The following is a 23,173-nucleotide window of genomic DNA, read 5'->3' as shown; positions in this document are numbered from 1 at the left end:
ACTATATCTTCTTAACCTATCTTAAAAAGGTTAATTTTTCTTAACCTTTATAGGGTACCAAATTTATTCCACGTTTTCCCAAAAAATCTTTGGATGTTAAGTAACTAAAGACTGTGTTAGAGTTTATTGGACTGCTTCTACTTATAAAAAACAATTTGTGTATTCACAGACTAACCTTTTTCCTAACAGGCTACATGAAATATAGAGATCAAGTAAGTTGATACACATTGAGGGGATTCTCAGATGTAAAATCAAGGTTTCAGATCTTTTCTCATTGCCACAGTTACTATATTTAAAACTCTATTTGAAAGTGAAAGTCACTCAATCGTGTCCGACTCTTTGCAACCCCATGTACTATACAGCCCATGGAATCCTCCAGGCCAGAATACAGGAGTGAGTTGCCATGCCCTCCTCCAGGGGATCTTCCCAACCCAGGGATCAAACCCAGGTCTCCTGCATTGCAGCAGGATTCTTTACAGCTGGGCCACAAGGGAAGCCCGAGAATACTGGAGTGGGTCACCTATCCCTTCTCCAGGGGGTCTTCCCAACCCAGGAATCAAACCGGGGTCTCCTGCATTGCAGGAGGATTGTTTACCAATTGAGCTGTCAGGGAAGACCCATTTAAAACACCTGTAGATTTTAATTCATAAACTATGGAAAAATAATCTCTGTGCCTTAAGAATGGAAGGAATAATATTAAACATTTTATGGTGAATAAGCAAAAATTGGCTGTGTGAGACATAGTAAAGAATCTTAAATATTTTTCTAATAAAGCTGACTTTTTTATGTGTGTGATATAAAATACATAACATAAAATTTGCCATCCTAACCATTTTTTTATTGTTTAATAGTGCTAAACATATTCACATTGCTATGAGACTGGTATTTATTTTCCCATACTATCTTCACTTTGCCTATAAATCTATTATAGCATAGCTCTTAAACCATATTTTTAGCATTAATTTTGATTATCAGTGTTTTGGAATGTGATTAAAATTCAGCATGTTGTGAGAGCTCATGTTTTTAATTATAATTCAGCATATTATGACCTGTCTTTAAAATCTACACGAGTTTGGATATAACAAGATGTGATCTGTTTCCTCATAAGTAAAATGAGATTCATGATAAATAGTGCTTATTTCACAGGTTTTGCCGTTGAAATTATTAAATGCAATAGTCTTAAGATACTCAGCATAGAAGGTGGTACATAGGAAGTGCTTTAAGAATTATGGCTATAGGGTAGTGTTAGTATGACCCACTTTAAGAAAACTTCCAGTACTTGACAGTCTGAACTTTTTTACAAATGGGATACAACATTGAGTAACTATGATTACAAAAATTAATGTAATATTTCTTTGTATATTAAGTTTAGAGTGCATTTTTTCTTCAGTCAGCTGACTTTAGTTAAAAGTAATTGTTTTATAAGAAACAAATATAAAATATTTTACTCCTAGTCTTTTAACAAAGTCTTTTAACTAGTTTTTAGAAAACTAAAATTTTATTCTATAAAATATACTGATTTTTTAAAAGTTGTTTTTAGGACTGTTAAGAGACTTCAGCTGAGCTTAAGAATGTGAAAGACCAGAGTTCTTAAATATATTAATTAGGAAAACTAAACAGCTTTTGGGCTGTTCCAGAACTTTTCTGGACAAACTGTATCTCTCCAAGGGGAGAGTCGTACATTTTTCCAAACAGAATCCCCTGTGGCAGACAGAATGGTTTGGGGTCAAACATGGTTATATTAAAATTACTTATAAAGATATGACCAGAATGAAATCAGAGTGCAGCCTAAAGGTAATTAAAATCAGGTTATAATTAGAGAATTTTCTGATTTTCTTATTCAATTTACAAAAATACAATTTTACATCCTATTTTTAAGGGAACCAATCCATTTCATACAGTGAAACACATCTGTATATATAAGATTATGATACCACTTTTCTCTAGGAGACTAGTAGAAAAAAAATCAAGCTGTAGTTATATTGAATTTTCAGACTAGTATAATAGCAGATATTTATTTTATATAAATTTTATATTATGAATTACGTGAGAACTCTATAAAGGAATGCTTTATTGTACAACTCTGCTATCACTTGTCCTTTATATTCTGTCCTCCACTTATCTGTTACTACATGTTAGTACTAATTACTAGGAATTTCCCTATCTGAACAATATGTATTCTTTATAGAGGTTCTCATCTTTCTGAGAAACTACAAACTTCTCTGTAAGAGAAGTGACATCTCCACTTCTTCAACTATAGCTCATTCTGACTTCTCCAGTCACTCTACTGAAACTCCTCTCAGTCAGGTCATCTATTTGTTCTTTGTTAGCCTCATGTCAGTCTTTATTCACCTTGATCTCTCTTTCAGATCTGACATTTTTAATTGCTTAAATCCTTCTTGAAACTCTCTTCTGATAGCTTCAGGAGTACAATTTCCCTCATGGTCCTCTTCTTCAGTACTCTTTTTCAGTTTGATAGTTCTTTGTCTATTGTTTGAAATGTTGATATTCTCTTGGTTCACATCTCGTTGTCTTGCCTTGATAGTTTCCTAGATGATCACATCTATTCTCATGGTTTTGATTAACATGCTTACTATTGACTATGAAAACTATATCTCTACCCCAGGCTTTTTCATTCATTCATTCATTCATTTATTCCATCATTCAGCCAATGTTTTTTTTTTAAAATAATATGTATAGTTATACATTTATATATATTTGAAGATGCATCTTTAAAACAATAACATAGGTAAAATAAATCTCACAGTTAAGAATAATTCTTTTATAATATTTAATACCAGTCCATATTCATGTTCCCCCAGTCTTTTCCAAGCTGTTTTTTAATGAACTTGAATCCAGTCCAGGACTAGTGCAGGATCATTGCATCTGTTTATTTCCATGAAGTCTCTTATTCCAAAGCATTCATTCTTTTTCATGAATCTTACTCGTTCATGGGCAAGTTGTCCAGAAAAGTACTCCACAATGTGTATTCGTCTGGTCACTTCCTTTTGATATCACTTAGCTGCATTTAGCTGTTTCCTGGAAACTGAAAGTTAGCTTCAGCTCGATGGTGAATAGTTAATACTTTTTTGCTAGAATTCATTCTAGGTAATGTATGTACATTAGGAGAAAGACAGCATAACTGGTTGTTTTACCATTAGTGATATAAAGATTAGCTCTTGATTAGAGCGATGACAGTCCAAACCCACCACTGTATAGTTAGGTTATACTCTCACAGCATCCAATATTTCTTTAGTGTTTATTGTGTGCCAGATATTCTCCAGAGCTCAAGCCATACTGGACAGTGACACCTGTATATACCCATGTGTCTCTTAAATGACAGAGAAAACCCCAAGATACACTGTATTAAAAACAGAGTGTGAAAAATTTTTTAAACTAAAAAAAGAGTGTGATGGCAGTTTTCTAGACAGAGGACGTAGAACAGAAGACAGTAAAAGCTTTGCTAATCAGTATTGCCAGTTGTAAACCCTGTGTCCATAAAGAAAAAGTAGTGGAGACCTATCACAGAAGTAAAAAGCTTAAGAATAGTTGTTTTTATTAATATATGTTATGCAACTTTAAATTTCTATACTAAGGTATAGTAAGTTTTTAGTAAACACCTAGTGCAAGCTTCATGATGTGTTAAGGGTACTGGCTTCAGAATCAGAGAGACCTGAACTACAACCTACCTCTGCATAACTAGTTAATTCTGTGAGATTGGGCCAAGCACTTTAACTTCTGTATGTGTCAGCTTCCTCATCTGTAAAATAAGCATAATACCATCTACCCTATAGGACTGTTGTGAGGATTAGAACTACTGTGTGAAAAAGGCATAGCCTACTGTTGGACACAAAAATGCTTAATAAAAATTATTGCTAGTTTCATGAATAATCAAAATACAGTTAAAATTTGCACTGTACTTTTAAAGAATAGGAAATATAGTTTGAGAGACATAAATGCTTGCTATCAAGTGGTTTAAGTATAAACTGTTCATATCTACGGAAAAAATCTGCAACACTCCATTAAACAGTAGAGATAGCTATGGTCTAATAAGTTCATCATTTTGAGTTTGGAATTGGTTAATTAAGTACTTGTTTCTTCTAATACTTCCTACTACTCTTGTCTAATAAGCAGTTACTATATAATGAAAATAGGAACCTATTGCCATAATGAGGACAGGGTTCAAGTTTTTATTGAATAAATCAACGAGAAGACCAAGGTTAAGTTTTTTTTAAAGAAATACTATTTTAGAATTCAATGTTCTGAGTTTCTGTTTCTCTTAAGTGATATCTGCTATATTGGATTCATGGTCTACCATTTTTATACATGTTAGTTCATTGTTATTTTGAATGCATTTTTATATTAAAGTACTGTGTAATGTCAAAGTCTCCCTCTACCTGACCCTTGATATATCAGTGTGTGTATATATAACCCTTTCATCCCCAAAGGGTTCCCAGTTTTTTCACTCTTTTAAAAATATTCCTTGTATACAGAAGTGTGTGTGTGTCTGTCTCTGTGTACACGTGTCCCTACTATTTTTTATACAGATGGTAGTACATTTTTATCTCCTAAAAATATCTTGGAGTTTCTTATATATCAGCACATACAGGTCTTTGTTCCTTTTTTTTTTTTTTAACTCTTCATTATGGAAAATTTCAAATTCACTCTTTTTTAAGAGTTGTATAGTATCACATTTATGGATACCATAAATTATTTAATCCCTCTCTTAAGGATGTACATTTAAGTTGTTTCTAGATTTTTTTCCATTGCAAACAGTGCTCAGTGAATACTCTTATACATATGTCTGATAAATTTAGCATAAATTGGTAGAAGTGAAATCACTCAGTCATAAAATAGGTACATTTTTAAAACTTTGCCAAGATATAAAAATTGACTTCCAATTTATACTTTTCCAAAAATATGAAAATCCCCATTTCTTCACTCCTTTCCTTATACAGTATTTTAATAGTTTTTGTAAATTTTTGCTACTCTGGAAAAGTGAAAATTTGTATTCCATAATTTTTTTCGTTCAAACTTTAAACTTTATTTTGTATTGGGATATATATTTTGTATTGAGATATAGTCGATTATTAACAATGTTGTTAATTGTTATTTCTTCTAATACTTCCTACTACTCTTGTCTAAGAATTAGTTACTATATAATGAGCATTGGGTTGGATGTATTCTTCAGATCATGTTTTTCTCTGGATATATGCCCAGGAGTGGGATTGCAAGATCATATAGTAGCTCTGTTTTTAGTTTTTTAAGGAACCTCCATATTGTTTTCCATAGTGGCTGTACAAATTTACATTTCCGCCAACGGTGTAGGAGGGTTCCCTTCTCTCCAGACCCTCTCCAGCATTTCTTGTTTGTAAATGTTTTGAGGATAACCATTCCGTCAGTGTGAGGTGATATCTCATTGTAGTTTTGATTTGCGTTTCTCTAATAATGAGCATGTGTCCCATAATCTTGATTCGCATTTCTTTCATGTGAAAGTTTGAGGTTTTCCAAGTTTGAAAACCATTTATAGGTTGTTTTTTTCTCCACTTCATTGGACTCTAGTGTATCAGAATTCTGACTGGAAGTGATTGAAACCACCGTTGGCATAGAAGGGAGAGAGATGTTTTAAAAGGGTATAAGAAGGCGTTATCTTGTAGAACCTAAGGGCAGAAGGTCAACAGGATTTACAAGAAGACTGGAACAGGCTACTGAAAATCCATCAGAAATCTAGCCATGCCCTGTCTCTACCTCTTGCCTCTGCTTTTCTCTGCATATTTTCATTATTCTCTCTCACTAGTCTGGTTAAATAGGACCATTCATGGGATTTGGTTTCTATATTACAAGGTCAGTCCAGAGACACTGAATGTCTCCCTCTCATGTGGAAAGTTAATCTCTGATCCAGACAGCCTTCTCTGGAGAGTTACCTGTGGCCTTGGAGTAGGATCATGTAGCAGAAAATTGATAGCTGAAATTCTTGTCCCATATGTGACAGCAGACAAGCTGATAGTGGCTATTAATAGTAAGGTGTGGGTTTTCTCCTTTGTTCTTTCTTAACTTGAGGCAAGAGGAAGGGATGGAGTAATTTGTGTTCATTGGAGACAACAAAAAATAACATCCATGTTTCTGCCTAGGAGGTAACACTATAGCATTCGGCTTTATTCTTCCCTTTTATTCTCTAAGAATTTATCATTTCTTTTACAAAATTATAATCTATTTCATATCGTAGTCTGCTGTTATCATTTAATATATGGTAAACATTTTCATGACATGAAATCTATAGTACCATAACCATCTCACCCACATTTAAACTCTTCCTGATTTTTTACCAGTAAGTGAGATAAATATCTTTGTGACTATATAAGCATACCTGTAGTTCCTGATAATAAATTCTTAAATAATTGCTTGTTTTTAAGAGTAAATATTTGAATCTTTCAATTGGTACAACTGTTTCCTTATGGAACCCATTTTGCCTATTCCAGTTTCAGGTGGAAAGCCTTACCACACAAGTTGAAACTGTCCTCATTAAGTTTAGAAAGCCGTATGGTTTATGGCTGTCATAAGCCTCTTTATGGGGTCATTTATATACATTTATATTGATGAACCATACCCAGTGATTCCTCTAGGCTCAGGAACTTTTGTTTTTTGGATACAGTAAGATCAGACTATCAGGGACAGACTTAACATTAATCATGAGGGACTGATTAATTCATTTATATTTTAGTTTATATATATTTATTTGCAATAAGAAATGGAACTGTCAACTGTTCCAAAAAATGGAATGGTTCAAATGGAAATGTCAAAAGATATTTTAAGTCAATGCAGCCAGCATATTCTCTTACTGTGGGCAACTTACCAGTTGGGAAGCCAACGTTTTCAAAGGTTGTTTGGAATCTAGACAAAGAGACCTAGTAGACCTTTAGAACCAGACTCTTCCCAGCTAGTATAGTGTGAGGAAGTCTCACCCACCATAAAATATTCTTACCAAAGAACCAGTAATGTTCAAGTTAGCTTAGCTAAGCTTCTCCTTTCCTTTAGACAAGTTACTTGAATGGACACAGAAAATGTTTGCCTCTGTGATTACTTACTCTTTCATTCATTTGTTCATTCATTTACTTATTGTATATAGGGCTAATCAATCCCCTCTTTTAATACATTGAGTTTAGTACTGTGTGGAGTCATTTTGTCTCTTTAGGGCTTAAAGTCTCATATCTCTATTTGAATTCATTATTTTGGTGCAATGACTTGGTATTCAGGTATTTTTGAGTCTTGGAATAGACTGTGTCACTAATATCTCTCCCTTCTTCCTTCCAGCTTCCCACTATATGGAAACATTTCTTTTTGTGTTTTCTAAATGTATTCAGTCACTTTTCTTATTACCAAGGATCACCCTTAGACCCCTTTTTGTTGATAAAATTAATTTGGCAGTTCCTCTGTCCCTGGCATGTTTGCATTGACAGTAAGAAGGTCTGTTATTTTGGCCAGCAAATCTTTCTGAGGTTCTTAACTGAACCTGGCAATTACTATACATTTTGTTCATATGGTTTAGAATATTTCTTTTCCTTTCACATAAATCAAGGAATATGATCTTTTAATTTAACCTTTTCTCAAGTTTGTGATAAAAGAGTATGATGACTTTTGAAAAAATATTTACCACTGTAGGAAAAAAATAATTTTCTTGTCGCACTTTCCTAGGAACAAGTGGTGAGACTTAATACCCAAATTTCAATACTCAAGACTTAATACTGCTAATACTTAAGCTGTGAATATTTGTGAGTTTGTTACAGCAGAAAATGAGAATTTTCACTTTAAAAGGTTAATAAAGTAACATAGTCTCTAAAAATAGATTGCATGGGTATCTAGAATTTTATTCATCCTATACTATCATCTTGGCTGCTTTTTTATTCCCGTCACCATTATCAGCTGCAGCAACTCATTTCCTTTAAGGCAATCATCTTCCTGCCTGAGATAAGTATTTTTCCAAGCTCAAGAAATAAAAATAGCTATTATATTGAGTTAATAGTCTCTAATGAGAGCACCAGACTTGTCTCAAATTAAGTTAAAAGCCATTTGGTTCCAAATGAGACCTTCAGTTAGGCAAAACTACTAGTTTGCTGATCCTTTCAGATAAATAGACACAGGCACTGAAATAATCCTTGATTTAGTAAGACTAAATGTTTTAGCCATTAGCTTTTTGTGCTGTTTTCTCTTCTTGTCCCAAGGTGCAAAACAGACAATGTATGTTTATTGGGCTAAGAAGTCTTGGAAACCAAGCAAATTCAAGAAAAGGGAAAGTATAAAACAAGGAAAATGCTATAACATGCATGCTAAGTCTCTTCAGTCGTGTTGGACTCTTTGCGACCCTATGGACTGTAGCCCTCCAGGCTCAGTCCATGGGATTCTCCAGACAAGAATACTGGAGTGGATTGACATGCCCTCCTCTGGGGGATGTTTCCAGCCCTGGGATTGAACCCGTGTCTCTTACATCTACTGCATTGGTAGGCGGGTTCTTTGCCATTAGTGCCACCTGGGAAACCCAAAGAAAGTATAAAACAAAATTCTATCAAAATTACCTTAATTTTGTATTGAAACTATTATGAGTGACTCAAACCCAGTAACAGTATTTAGCAGTTTTTGTTTTGCTCAATCAATAGGTAAGACTTTGAGGACTATCCCATGGGTTTGTCTTAGAAGTACTTTAAGTAGGATTTAAGGAAATAATACTAATATGGAAAGAAGGATATCTTCTGGTCATTAGTTATACTACTAAGTAACTGGTACTATCTACTATTTACTTTTAATATTTTCATTTTGGAATTATTTGGAAAATAGTAAATATTATTGATAGTATTTGAGTCCTTCTGATAATATTTTACTATATACTAGATTAGGGTTATATTATTTTCTGGGTTCTTAAAAGTAATTTTTATTGCATCTGTGGACAGAATTCTTTTCTATGATATTTATTTCTGATTTTATAATGGAAAAAGTATGCCTGGCATGGACTGACTAGGTGAATGATTGTTAGTTGAAATAACTGCAAGTATAGCTAGAATATAGCAGCTCTATCAAAGGGATATACCAACGCTGCTCAATTCTGTTTTTTCCTAGTGAAATTGTAAAACATCACACTGACTAAAACTACACATAAGTGTTTTAACCTGATCTTTTTTCCCTCATTTAAGTAAGAGAAGAGGGATTGTTAAAATTTTTGTTTGTGAGATTTAATGTTGTAGCAGCCATAAAATGTAATTACAAGACTTTTTATTTCCATGAGCCTTATGAACAAAAAGAAAGCTTGGCTAAGCTTTTAGTTTTTCCTGTCTCTATCTTAAGTTTAAACTACAAAGTAAAAGAAGCCTGTAATTAACAGAAACCTCAGGATTCCCTTAGGGCACTTGAAAGTTATCTTTTCCACTCTAAAAGTAGCCAGTGCTCATTACTGTTTTGAAAATTTGTGTTGATATAAAGGAGGAAGCCACACATTAGCACTTTGCTGTGATCTCTCCAGACACATTAATTACATAGTATTGATCAGACTTTTTGTACAGTTTTTCATCTTGCCTTTTTCCTGTAGCATTCTTTATAATAAAGCTCTGTTAACATCTTTGGAGACCACCTAGCCTTTTGAGTTGGATTACCTTACTTTAAGTTAAAAAAAATATTTTTAGGGAGATCCTTGGCAGTCCAGTGGTTAGGACTCTGCACTTTGACTGCTGAGGGCGTGGATTCTATCCCTGGTCAGGGAACTAAGATTCTGAAAGCTGTGTAGTGCGGTAAAAAAAAAAATTTATTTTTCAAAATGATATCTGAACAAATACATGTATTCCTCTAAAGGATACTTAAATTGTACTGTGAATTTGTTTTTTTAGAACTAACAATCTGATGAAAAAGCACCATTTTCCTACACTTAAAAAAGTGCATTGTCTTATCTTGTGTGGTTATGCTTATCTGAATTGCTGTTAAGATTCCATTTGAAACTCATCCTTAATATTACCAGGGTTCCAGTTCAATTAGGTATAATCTTTGGACTGCTACTCATGGAGAAAGCACCCATAGAAGTTTTCTGTGAAAAGATTATGTTATTAAACCCCTTATAAATGTTCTCAAAGTAAATAATTGATAGCCTCTATTGGTTGGCACATACTCAGAAAATAAACTTAAGTTTATAATAATGTTCCACTTTTTTTATGACAACAGTATGCTTTTAGGAGTTTAAACAATGGCGTGTGTGTTGTTATTTATGCATTCTTATAATAATTATTTTAGGTCAACTGGCTATTCTGAGGTGATAGTTGTCGTTGGAGGCTGTGAAAGAGTTGGAGGATTTAATCTTCCATACACTGAGTGTTACGACCCTGTAACAGGAGAGTGGAAGTCTTTGGCTAAACTTCCCGAATTTACCAAATCAGAATATGCAGTCTGTGCTCTAAGGAATGACATTCTTGTTTCAGGTAATAAAGAATTGTTGCGTAGCTACTTTTAATTTAATCACAGCTTGGCCATTTTAAACCATGACAGTGTCTCAAAAGACTGAAAGTAGAGATGCCCACTTTAATCAGATCATATTATACAACAAATAAAACTGAAACTGACTTATTGTTCTTAAAAACAGGTACAAGATAATTTAGAATGATTTACAAAAGATTCACCAGAAAATGTCCTTAACCATATCATATTTTTAAAATATATGTTATTGATTTCTTGTTACTAATTTCTACTGAACAACAAAGTGATTCAATTATACATATATATTATTTTTCATATTCTTTTCCATTATAATTTATCATAGGATATTGACTATAATATCCTGTACTGTACAGTAGGCCATATTATGTTTAAATGCTCTCAAATGCATAGAGAATATGTACAGTTTTTAAAACTTGTTTACTTTAAGGAACACAGTAAAGTATATAAAGTGAAGAGTGCTCAGAGTTAAGCATCTCTCATCCACCCATGTTTTCTGGAATTCTCCCCAAAGTTTATGAAATAAGATTTTTCTTAAAATTCTTAACTTGAACTTTCATTATAATACGTGATATATTATGTCTAAAGTCAACAGACAATAATGTGACAGATTTATGCAAAGTGTAACTACAGTGTCTATAATTTTAAATTTGTTAATTAAACAATTTTACCAGTTTCGCAGGTTACTCTGTTATTATACATTGAATAATATAACAGCACATTATTTTGTATAGTGGTATACTTTTTTAAAAAATGGCTGATTTTTAAAAATCTTTCTAGAATAATTCTTTTGTCCAAGTTTACCACAGAATAAAATGTAGAATAGTAAAATTGTAAAATTCTCCTATTCTACGTTAAAATTAGAAAAGTAAGATTCACATTCTACATTTTATTATTTGGGGCATGTAATGATTATTTCTCAAAATAACAATAGACAAGGTTAAATCTGCTCTGTGATCTATTGCCATTTGAAGTTTTAAGGGTCTTTGTTTTATTTATTGAACTGAATCCTTAAATTCTTGGACTGGGTGAATATTTCAGAGTTTTCATTATTTATGCCTTTGGCATAGATCCCTTGGTGATATACTTGTTAGTGTTTGTGCAATGTTTTGCATTTATAGGTGGAAGAATCAATGGACGTGATGTCTGGATTTATAACTCACAGTTAAATATTTGGATCAGAGTTGCTTCTCTAAATAAAGGCAGATGGCGTCACAAAATGGCTGTCCTCCTTGGTAAAGTAAGAGAAACCACTTTTTGTTATTATTTGCTGGTACCTTTCCAGAATAAATACCACAGATGAATCCTTCATTTTACTCACCCTCTGGGTATTTTGGACTCAGCTTGTATTTCCTTTCATTTCTAACCTCAGTACATAAACTGAAGATATAAACAATTTGACACTGTACTTTTGAATGGATATTTTGTTCTCCCAACTTGGAATTCGTAGCAGTGCAGCACATTTCTTTTCTAATGCACCATTGGCTTTTAAATGCCTGAGAAGCACTGGAAAATAAAGAAGTACATCAAGTACAAAAACAGGCTAGTGTCTAATCCAAGCAGTCTTTTTCCTTTTACTGACTTCAGCATTCAGGCCAAGATATATTTATCTAGAGTCATATTATTTTATCTTTATTATTTGTACGAGTAGGGACAAAGCAAATAAGTGTTAAGATAAACTCACCAGCTTATTTTAAAGCAAAGTTACTACTGGCTGCAGCTAATAAATATAAAAAACATATAATCTGATTCTGGACCATTCAAAGTCCTTAGGAACTTTGAGAATCACTAGTAGACTAGTGGCAACTACAACCAGTTTTTTCAAGTTAAATTAATATAAAAAGCTGTTACACAAAGCAGATAAAAATACAGCTGTGTAACAAGGACTCACTTGGATTCTTTTCCTGCCTCCGTCTCTATCAGCTCCTCCAAAGCCACTTCAGATTGCTGAGCGGTCTAAGTAAAAGCAACATACTTGGCTTGCACATTTTTTTTTTGAAGTGTGGTTGATTTACAGTATGTGTTAATTTCAAGTGTATAGCACAGTGATTCGTGGTTTAGGGGTTTTGTTTGCTGATTATATTCCATTATAGGTTATCACAAGAAACTGAATATATCACACATAATGTTTTTTATTTGTCCCCTGTTGCTGCTGCTGCTGCTAAGTCGCTTCAGTCATGTCCGACTCTGTGCGACCCCACAGACGGCAGCCCACCAGGCTCCCTCGTCCCCTGATACCCTCTACTAAAATGATTGCTACCTCTTAAGCCCTCTCGTGGAGGCATTTTAGAGCCACCAATGAGAAAGCAGAACTGCTCTAGTTGGAACAGAGATGATGCCAGGAACCCTTCCCACTCAGTCACCTATCAGTTCTCATTCCTTCCCTCTTATCTCCCCACAAAAGCTTCTTTAAAACTCTGTACTGTAGAGCTTCTCAAAGTACAGTTTGAAAGCTACTGTTAATTCCTAAGGGTACTGATCTGGTGTGCTGCTGCCACTGACAAAACTAGTGAAATAATGAGGACCTTAAGGTAGGTATAATGAAAATAAAATACTAACAGTATTTTCTAAAACCACTGGTTTGTTAATAGAGTTTTGGGAGCTATACATCAAGAACAACATAAAAGGGGCAGGTAAAATAATTAAGGGGTTGAAAGAGATGAAGTCAGACTAAAAACATTATAATTCTTTATTCTGAACATAGAAAAGTGTATGAAAATGATTGATGTTCCAAACATCATTTATGGATTGATTAACACAAATTTACTTGATAAATATTAGTATACTTGACTTGAAGTTACCCAAAACTTGGAAGCACTAATTCAGAAAATAAAAGGATTTCTTCTGTCCTTCCACAGCAAGTACTCAATTCATGGAAAACAGTTATCCCAAAAATTACATTCAAGGCTGAATTCAAACCTATAAAGTTATTTAAAGCATAAATGTTTACTGTTAAGGAAGCCTAGGATGGTTTGGAATATAGTATCTTAGAGCAAGAAGCAATCTTAGAAAATATTTAATGTAACTTTTTCAATTTATGAAGAAACTGAATCCAGAGATATGGAGTCATTTGCTCAGGGTTGCACAGAAAGTGATAAAGCAGGGGCAAAAGCTCAGATTTTCTCAATCTAGGAGCCTTTTATCTTGAGGCTCATAGCATATATTTTTAGTTTATGCAAGTAGTGTAGTATTAAAGTTTAACCCTAAAAATTATGTGATAGGTACTATTATTGTATACATTTTTAGACTGAGGAAATTAAGACATGGTTTGAGAGAGTATAGGTAAACTGCCCAAGCAAGGTCTTATGTGCAGTGGCAGAGCCAATGTGGACTCTACCTCTCCTGACTTCAAAGCTGTGCCCTTAAGTACTATATACCTCAGTTTCTGTACCCCTTCCATAGCTGCATGACCTTGAATAGGTTACCTAACCTCTCTGGGCTATATGGTGTTGGGAGAACAGACCCATCAACAGATCATTTTAAATGTGAGAAATGCAAAATTGAAGTAATATTGGCTGCTGAGGAAATTTGCAAGAGTACAGAAAGATAGATTGTGGACATACTTCAGTGACAATGTGTAAATATAAAGTTTGGCTTTGACCATTTGGCATTCATTGTTAGACTAGTAAAAGGAATTGATGAGGTATTTTAGGAAGATTAATCTATGGTTTAGAGAGTACAAGAATGGAGACCAGGAGGAGATTGAGAGGTATGAAATGATACGGACCCTGAGGAAGGATAGTGGCAGCGGGAAACAAAAGGAAGGGACAGATGTGAGAGATGCTGTGAAAGAAGGCTCTGTAGAACTTAATAGTTAGATATAGATGCAGAGAAAAGTTGATGATTGTTCATTAAAAGAATTGTAGATGTTAAACTGGAGAGCTTCTGTAGGTTAAAGATTTCTTGTGTATCTCATGATGCTTAATGGATTATTCTGCATGTAGCTGATTTAATAAATGGCCTGTTGATCACTTTTCCTACTTTGTCATATTTGTGAAAATAAAATGTATATGAAAGCTCTTTGTAGTATACAGTCTAGAGTTCATTATGTGCCAGGTACTTTTCTAGGCTTTATAGGAACTAAAAGAACAAAATAGGCCCTGCCTTCAAAGATCTCACAGTCTAGTAATCGTTACCTAGTATTTTAGTTTCTAGCTTTATTCTATTTTAGAGCTTTAGTCTAGCTTTATAATATTCAAATATTTTCACCATACTTGAATATGAGCATTTATGCTAAATCCTGTAATTCTCAATGCAAGTAGTATTGCTGCTAATGGGATAAAGATTGCTTCTTACTTCAAGCTATACATGTCCTTTTGTGCATAAAGCAGAGATATACATATAGTACATAAACACATACAATATATCTGTGGTATTAAAATTTTCATTGGATGGGGCTATTATGAAAAGAAATGTCTAAAATATCTCCTTGGTGGTAGTGAGAGGATGATAATTTTTTAAAAGGTCCAGAAATGGAGCTAAATATATTGCATTTACAGTTACCAGGAACTTTTAAAGGGAAGAGATCCCTTAATTCTTTTAGCCGACTAGTTAAAAATTCAAATTTCTGATAATTAAGATTTTTTCCATGTATTTTACATGTAGGTATATGTTGTTGGAGGCTATGATGGGCAAAACAGACTTAGCAGCGTAGAATGTTATGATTCCTTTTCAAATCGATGGACTGAAGTTGCTCCCCTTAAGGAAGCAGTAAGTTCTCCTGCCGTGACCAGCTGTGTAGGCAAATTGTTTGTGATTGGTGGAGGACCTGATGATAATACTTGTTCTGATAAGGTAAGCCATGTTTTCTTGCAGAAATAACCACTGATACACACAAGAAGAGAAATACAAACGGCCTAACAAGTAGGTAGTTTGGTCCCCTAGTGTGAAAGGCCTTTTAAAAATTGTCTGGTACTTTATACTTTGGGAGGAAAACATTAAGTTTCAGGTTACTAAAGTGAAATGGTTTACAGAATCAGAAAATTATTTGTTCAGAGTACAGTTAGTAAGTAAACTAGCAAAGGGTGAGACAGTAACCAGTTACACTGCTTTCAAATGGGTCATTTTCTATGTACTTTGAAAATATTCTTTAGAACAAAGATAAGGGAAGAAAAGCTCTCTAATGTAAACATAGGATGGCTCAAAGCTGCTGCAGTTCATTAAATTCCTGGGACAATAGAACATGTGCCATACTGACAGCTCTGAAAATAACCTGTTTATTCTGGAGACAAATATCTCATGCCTGATTCATTTAACAATAGTTTACTAAATTTTGTCAATCAATAAATTTTTTCTGAAATTTTAATGTAATGTCAAATGTTACATATTTAGAATTCATTAATTCAGAACTTGTGATAATTTAAAGTGTAGTAAATTGAGGTTCACTTGTATTCTTTTGAAGAAAAGACTCCCTAAATATGTAAAGAAATTGTATTCAAATTGAGGCATACTTATCTTATGTAACAGAATTTTTAAAAATCCAGATGTTAATTTTAATGGGAACAAAGCAAACCCAGTAGCCATTAGCCATTCATCCTAGAAACAATCTGTTTGTTTGTCACTCTGTTCTGCTTGATAATTCAAATATTTCATTCTCAAGCCAGCCTCCCTTAATTCTATGAATTAATGGAATTTTATTTTAATCATGTTTTTGTATATTGGCAAACTTTTTTATTAAGTAAGTTTGCATTCTTGTTGAGAAATTTTAATTAAATATTTCTGTATATTATTAGGTTCAATCCTATGATCCAGAAACCAATTCTTGGTTACTTCGTGCAGCTATTCCTATTGCCAAGAGGTGTATAACTGCTGTATCCTTAAACAACCTGATATATGTTGCTGGTGGACTGACCAAGGCAATATACTGTTACGATCCAGTTGAAGATTACTGGATGCATGTACAGAATACATTCAGCCGACAGGTAATAACATAAAACAGACAAAAAGAAAAATCAGTGTAGGAGAGACCGAGTACAGTACCAGTATGAATATACAGTAACTTCACACTATTTCATGCACACTTAGATTATTTCACAGTTCTTTCGAAGTTCCATGTATAGCATATGGTGTACTTGTTTTGAACTGCTCCCAAGGAATGGATTATTGAAATAACTTTTTACTGTCCCATGGTAAATTAGGTATTGTACTATGTCTATTGGGTTTTTTTCCCCCTTAACCTTTTTCAGACTCCTGCTCCAGTTCTTATCCCTCTCTCTTGTACATTTCAAAAGAGAAGAAATGCTCCCAAACTGGTTTCTTTGCTTTTGCAGTTAGAAACTAGGTAACATGTTGTTCTTTTGTTGTAAAGAAAATGGCTGCACTTGGTTCTCTTTCATTCACACTGCATTTGTACTCTTACTCTGCTTCTACCCCACCCCAAAAAGGCATTCCCTTGGCCTTTTAATCCATAATTCTACCCTCCTTCCTTCCACCATCAAAATATTTGATGGCCCTGATGCTGGAAATCTGGCTCCACCCATACCACTTTTGAGGTGTTGTACCCACAAAGGTCGTTACTAATAATTTCCTGAGTCTCATTCATGTTCTCTTGATTTTTTTCTACCCAACCCTTAAATATGGGTATTGCCTGAGCCTCTTTTCCCTGCGCTTTTCCCCATTTATACTCCATTCCTGGTCAGTACTGATGACTTCAAATCTTATTCTCCATTAAAGCCTCTCTCTCCTCTGCTCCAGACTCAAATTTCCAGCTGCCTATTTAATATGTTCTAAGCCTTCAGACTTAAAACAGAATTCACCTTCTTCCCCAAGCTTACTTTTTCTGTTTCCAAACAACCTAGGGAATAGAAAAAACTGTTTCTCCCTTATTTATAACACTTCTGACACCAGATATGTGAGTTTATTCCCATACCAGTCAACTCTCCATCTCCAACTGGCATCTTCCAGTTCAATTCAGATTTGACACAACCTGAAGTTAGCTTCAGATTTTAAGGACTCAGTTGCACAAGACTGCCACTGCTTCAGATGCCAGTCAGAAGTCTCAGGTTGTCAACAGTACTTCTGAGCAATCAACTATAAATCAAGGTTTTCACAGTCCCCTCCATGAATTCAGTAATCTTCTCAGGAAAAACACACATTTATGTTTACAGGTTATTACAAAGGACATAGAAGAACAGCCAGATAGAGAGGTACCCACAAGTCAGGTCTGGAAGGATCCCAAGCGCAGAACTTTCTGTCCTCATGGATTTGTGGTGCTCCATCCTCCTAGCACATGGATGTGTTTACCAACCTAGAAGCTCTCCACATCCTATTTTTTGGGATTTTTATGGAGGCTTTATCATGTATATGTAATCAATTATAAATCAATTTCTAGCCCTTCTCCCCTCTCCAGAGAAGGGAAGGTGGGGGAGAAACCCTTTTCAAGCTTCTAATGTCTTGCTTTTCTAACCCATTTTACCACTAGTATCTGTTGCTTGCATTTGCTATCCAGATGGTATATGTTCTTGCCTTTGTTCATTCTGTCCGCTTAGCTTTAATGCCTTTTCTACCTTATCTACTTGTCTTTCAAGGACCACTGCATAGTTATAACAATCTGAGATTGCCCTGTTCCAAATTAATGCCTTTTCTTTCTGATCTGTCACTCTACTTAACCTCTATTAGTAAATATTTATTGAATAAGTAAACAGAGTGAAGTAACAGAGGGTCCTGATGTTAAGACAATTTTATATACAATATAAGAAATATAGACTGTATGGATAATGACTAGGGTTTGGGTATAACACTATTTTTCTGAAGCTGTTGACATTGAAATATAGTCTCCAGTTAGTAATGTATTCAGAGTAACATTGCCTCAGTTGATGAAAGGGACATAATAGGATCTTCAGTTTCATGGTACAAAGGGAACATAGTCTTCTGTCCCTCTTACATCACATTTAAATAAAATGAACTGCAGTTCTCTAGTTCATTGCCCTCCTACAAGAGACAGGTGAGAATGTGCCCTGCCACAGAAGAACTCCTGTTATGGTCACATCCAGCTATATGACAAGTGTTTACACTTACTTCTAAATTTTTTAACCAAAGCTTTTTTTTAATTGGTTTATTACAGTGAATATTTTTAAATATAGCGCATTTTCACTAAGAGCTACTATTCACTGAGAAGTTGACTGTACTATACAAAACAATAGCAGAGCTTAGGAAGATAATTGCCAGCATCTAGCATAACACAGGGCATATAAAGAACATGTTTGTTTTTTTAAATTGGAGGCTAATTACTTTACAATATTGTGGTGGTTTCTGCCATACATTCACATGAATCAGCCATGGGTGTACATGTGTTCCCCATCCTGAACCCCCCTCCCACCTCCCTCCCCATCCCATCCCTCAGGGTCATCCCAGTGCACCAGCCCTGAGCACCCTGACTCGTGCATCGAACCTGGACTGGCGATCTATTTCACCTATGATAATATACTAAAGAATATGTCTTTAACTAAATGATTGAGATAAAATTAAGGAAAAACAAGAGGACATATATGGCACATTTTCCTTAATTAGACAGTGCCTGATAGTGACTTCAGAAATTTCAAGGAACATTTAGATCAGAAATATATTAAATCTGTATTGAAGTCTTAAGACTAGTATGTCAATCTCTTGAAACAAAAAACACTGAGACTTCTGGGATTATCTTTTCTCCCCTGGGCCATTCTTATAGCCAGTACCTCTAAATGTATCTATGTATGTATTATTGATAGGCAAGTTTCGAACCATCTGTGAGTCTTTGCCTACCCTTTTAATACTAATCAAATGAAAAGATAAATCAACTTTCATTAAATCTACCAATTTCATGGTAGAAAGCTATTTGAGTCAAAGGTTACAGTTTTTAAGTGCTTAGAATATTGAATGACCAAAAAAGAGCTGAAAAAATGAGCTCTTTTTTTGCGATCATAATGGACCCAGCGTTTTTCCCTGCTGTACCTTGATATTTTCATTCCTTTTGACATTGCATAATTCCTAAAACCTACAACTTGATATTATAAACATATTTTGCTTTTTAATTTTCATCAGGAACATATTTTTTTAATTGTGGAATTTTTTTTACTGACTGATGAAGTATTTTTTTAGCCTTCTTCAGTGGACTAGGTATTTAAAATGTCGTTAAAGTTTAGAATAATAAAAGAAATCTGATTCTTTTTCTTTATTGTTGGCATTTTAATGATTCAGCATTATTTAAATATAATTAAGGAGAGAGATATGTTTTACAATATTAAAATTGTGTTTCATGTAAGTCATGAAAAATAACATTTAAAACTTCATGTGTTATTGTTATTTTTATTACTAGCTGCCATTATTCTTGAGACTATCATAGAGTAAAATAAACTACTATGCAAGTCATTTCCTGATATGAGTGAATACCAGTTTTGAAGATTGCTTGTTTCAATTAATTCTGAGCACTATTTCAAGAAATGATGTTAATACAATATCCTATAATTATATAGCTTAAGAATCATCATCCAAATGACTATAAAGTTCAGTAGTGTAAGCCAGCTTGTACTTGAAAACTAAGGATATTATTTTTTGTGGTATTTAAAACTGAAGTGACTTAGCAGTAGCAGCAGTGATAATGGGCCAAGTCATTCTGGATGTATATAAACTCTAATGTAGGCATTTTTAAGTACTCACTTATTCTTTTAGACCCAAAAATACTATCCTCTATTATATAAATCCACCAAGCTTTAATTTTTTCTACAAGAGTGAAATTTATATATAGCAGATCAAGTAAAAATGTTTGTTGTACTCATTGGTAGAACCTATCCATTGCTGGTTATCTGGAAGCAAGATAATAATATACAATAACTGTCTGAATTAATGTGAAATTTAAATAGAAGATAATTGACCTGCAGCATAAACAGATTTATGCAATAGACAGTTTTAGTGTAATTTCTTTCTTTAAAGAATCACTCATCCTTGCAAATGGAGAAGGCAATGGCAACCCACTCCAGTACTCTTGCCTGGAAAATCCCTTGGGTGGAGGAGCCTGGTAGGCTGCAGTCCATGGGGTCGCAAAGAGTCAGACACGACTGAGCAGCTTCACTTTCACTTTTCACTTTCATGCATTGGAGAAGGAAATGGCAACCCACTCTAGTGTTCTTGCCTGGAGAATCCCAGGGATGGGGGAGCCTGGTGGGCTGCCGTCTATGGGGTCACACAGAGTCGGACACGACTGAAGCGACTTAGCAGCAGCAGCAGTAGCATCCTTGCAAAATACATATTATTGACAGATAAGAGTAAATTTAGCTAAGTATATCATTGTGTAGAAAGTTAACTATAAAATGTTATTTGGGGAGTTTCTATACCCCAACCAAGGCACCCTAGTAACAGTGCTTTATTAATCTACTTATAACTCATTCATTCGTTCAACTTGAGGGTAATCCCATATAACTAATAATGTTCCTATCCCTTGATCATGTAATAGACACTTTTTATAGTAAAGGACTGTACTATAATAGGAGAAGCAACTCTTCAAGGATATTTTTGTTGAACTACCATTAAGTTAACTAAAACTCTTTTCTCAGCCACGACCCCCAGTTTGCTGCCCATATCTTGACCCCAATTACTGACATTTATTCTGTTTTAACACTCCCTTCACCCATGCAGATTTATCTAGTATTCACACATAGAGCAGGAGTTGGGCAAAAGGGAACTTATTTCTTTTCTCCCTTTTGACTGTGTTCAGTTCAGTTCAGTTGCTCAGTCACGTCCGACTATTTGCAACCCCATGAACCACAGCACGCCAGGCCTCCCTGTCCATCACCAACTCCCGGAGTTCACCCAAACTCATGTCCATCGAGTTGGTGATGCCATCCAGCCATCTCATCTTCTGTCGTCCCCTTTTCCTCCTGCCCCCAATCCCTCCCAGCATTAGAGTCTTTTCCAATGAGTCAGCTCTTCACATGAGGTGGTCAAAGTACTAAAGTTTCAGCTTTAGCGTCAGTCCTTCCAAAGAACACCCAGGACTGATCTCCTTTAGGATGGACTGGTTGGATCTCCTTGCAGTCCAAGGGACTCTGAAGAGTCTTCTCCAACACCACAGTTCAAAAGCATCAATTCTTCAGTGCTCAGCTTTCTTCACAGTCCAACTCTCACATCCATACATGACCACTGGAAAAATCATAGCCTTGACTAGACAGACCTTTGTTGGCATAGTAATGTGTCTGCTTTTGAATACGTTGTCTAGGTTGGTCATAACTTTCCTTCCAAGGAGTAAGTGTGTTTTAATTTCATGGCTGCAGTCACCATCTGCAGTGATTTTGGAGCCCCCCAAAATAAAGTCCGCCACTGTTTCCACTGTTCCCCCATCTATCTCCCATGAAGTGATGGGACCGGATGCCATGATCTTCATTTTCTGAATGTTGAGCTTTAAGTCAACTTTTTCACTCTCCTCTTTCACTTTCATCAAGAGGCTTTTTAGTTCCTCTTCACTTTCTGCCATTAGGGTGGTGTCAGCTGCATATCTGAGGTTATTGATATTTCTCCAGCATGTCTAATTTTACTTTTCCATTTGCTGTCAAATTCCTTAAGGTCAACAGTTAATTTTTTTTTAAAAATTTGGTTCAACAGGAAAACTGTGGTATGTCTGTATGTAATGGTAAAATATATATCCTGGGTGGAAGACGGGAAAATGGAGAAGCTACAGACACTATTCTCTGTTACGATCCTGCCACAAGTATCATCACAGGGGTAGCTGCAATGCCCAGGCCAGTGTCCTATCACGGATGTGTGACTATTCACAGATATAATGAGAAATGCTTCAAGCTCTGACGCCAGCGTACCTCACCCAGAAAGCCACAGCAATCCAAGATGAGAGGTTTTAAAAACTCCAGAGTGGGAACTTGGTTTATCTCCTTTATGCCATATGCACAAAAAAACAAAAATAATAATTGTCGTGCCTTTCTCCCCCAAATACCAATCTTTTAAACTGTAATAAAGCCTTTTCTGTAATTGGGGAAAAAAAAAATTTGTTTTGAAGGTAATAGTGGTCTTTGCTTGGGCTGTGAGAGTGTACCTTTGTGCGTATTTGTTTAAAAAAAAAAAAAAAGCCTATGTGAAATAGGAAATAATGTTTGCCTGTATACCGTTTAGGAATTTGTGAATGGTCTCTTCATTTATGTATGTTTATCTGCAAGACTGTTTATTCCTTATTTTGTCATATAAGTGTGTATGTGTGTGTATATATATGTAGAAAATTGCATGACAAGTTTTCATTTAGGTCAAATCATGTAATGCTTAGAATGCTTAGAATCATTCTACGGAGGGAAAAACAGTTTTAAAAATCTTTTTCACTAAAAAATACATCCAAATTGATTAACTTTATTATGGTTTTTTTCTGTAATTGATAAAAGAGTAATGACAATGATCTGAGTATCATAAAATACTAAGTTATTGTGACTTCATTCTTAGAATTGCTTTCTTATATTAAAGATATTTTGGGGAGAAGATACAAAAGCAAGTCCCCCTAAAATGGGGATTAAAATTAAAGATTAGTTCCTAAGAAAAAGTTATCTAAGACCCTTGAAGGAAAAATGACCCACTGTGGCTCTCAAAAGTATTTATGTATCATCTCTAAATCCTCTAAGGGAAGCGCCTTTTCTTAAACCTGGCAGAAGAGCTGAAATCCACTTTGCAATATTATCTGTGCAAAACAGGGACAGATTTTCTCCCTAGCCCAGTAGGGTTTGACCTCATTGGAATGGTGCTT

At 34.7% G+C, this 23,173-nt stretch overlaps 1 protein-coding gene across 3 annotated transcripts in view; it reads left to right on the top strand.

Moving 5' to 3' along the window:
• The window catches only part of KLHL24 (kelch like family member 24), a 32,417-nt gene extending 9,586 nt beyond the window's left edge, over positions 1 to 22,831 (top strand). For all 3 annotated transcript variants that reach the window (XM_052639094.1, XM_052639087.1, XM_052639081.1), the window contains exons 4-8: positions 10,267 to 10,451; positions 11,586 to 11,704; positions 15,070 to 15,258; positions 16,197 to 16,385; positions 22,036 to 22,831. In XM_052639094.1, coding sequence (XP_052495054.1) covers positions 10,267 to 10,451; positions 11,586 to 11,704; positions 15,070 to 15,258; positions 16,197 to 16,385; positions 22,036 to 22,236 — 883 coding nt within the window. In that variant the 3' untranslated portion in view covers positions 22,237 to 22,831. The remainder of the gene's footprint in view (positions 1 to 10,266; positions 10,452 to 11,585; positions 11,705 to 15,069; positions 15,259 to 16,196; positions 16,386 to 22,035) is intronic.
• Positions 22,832 to 23,173: the final 342 nt, after the last annotated feature.

This window comes from Budorcas taxicolor, chromosome 1 (genome assembly GCF_023091745.1).
Source record: "Budorcas taxicolor isolate Tak-1 chromosome 1, Takin1.1, whole genome shotgun sequence".
Taxonomy (NCBI): Eukaryota; Metazoa; Chordata; class Mammalia; order Artiodactyla; family Bovidae; genus Budorcas; species Budorcas taxicolor.
The sequence above is the reverse complement of the archived record's forward strand: the minus strand, read 5'-3'. Positions and strand labels throughout refer to the sequence as shown.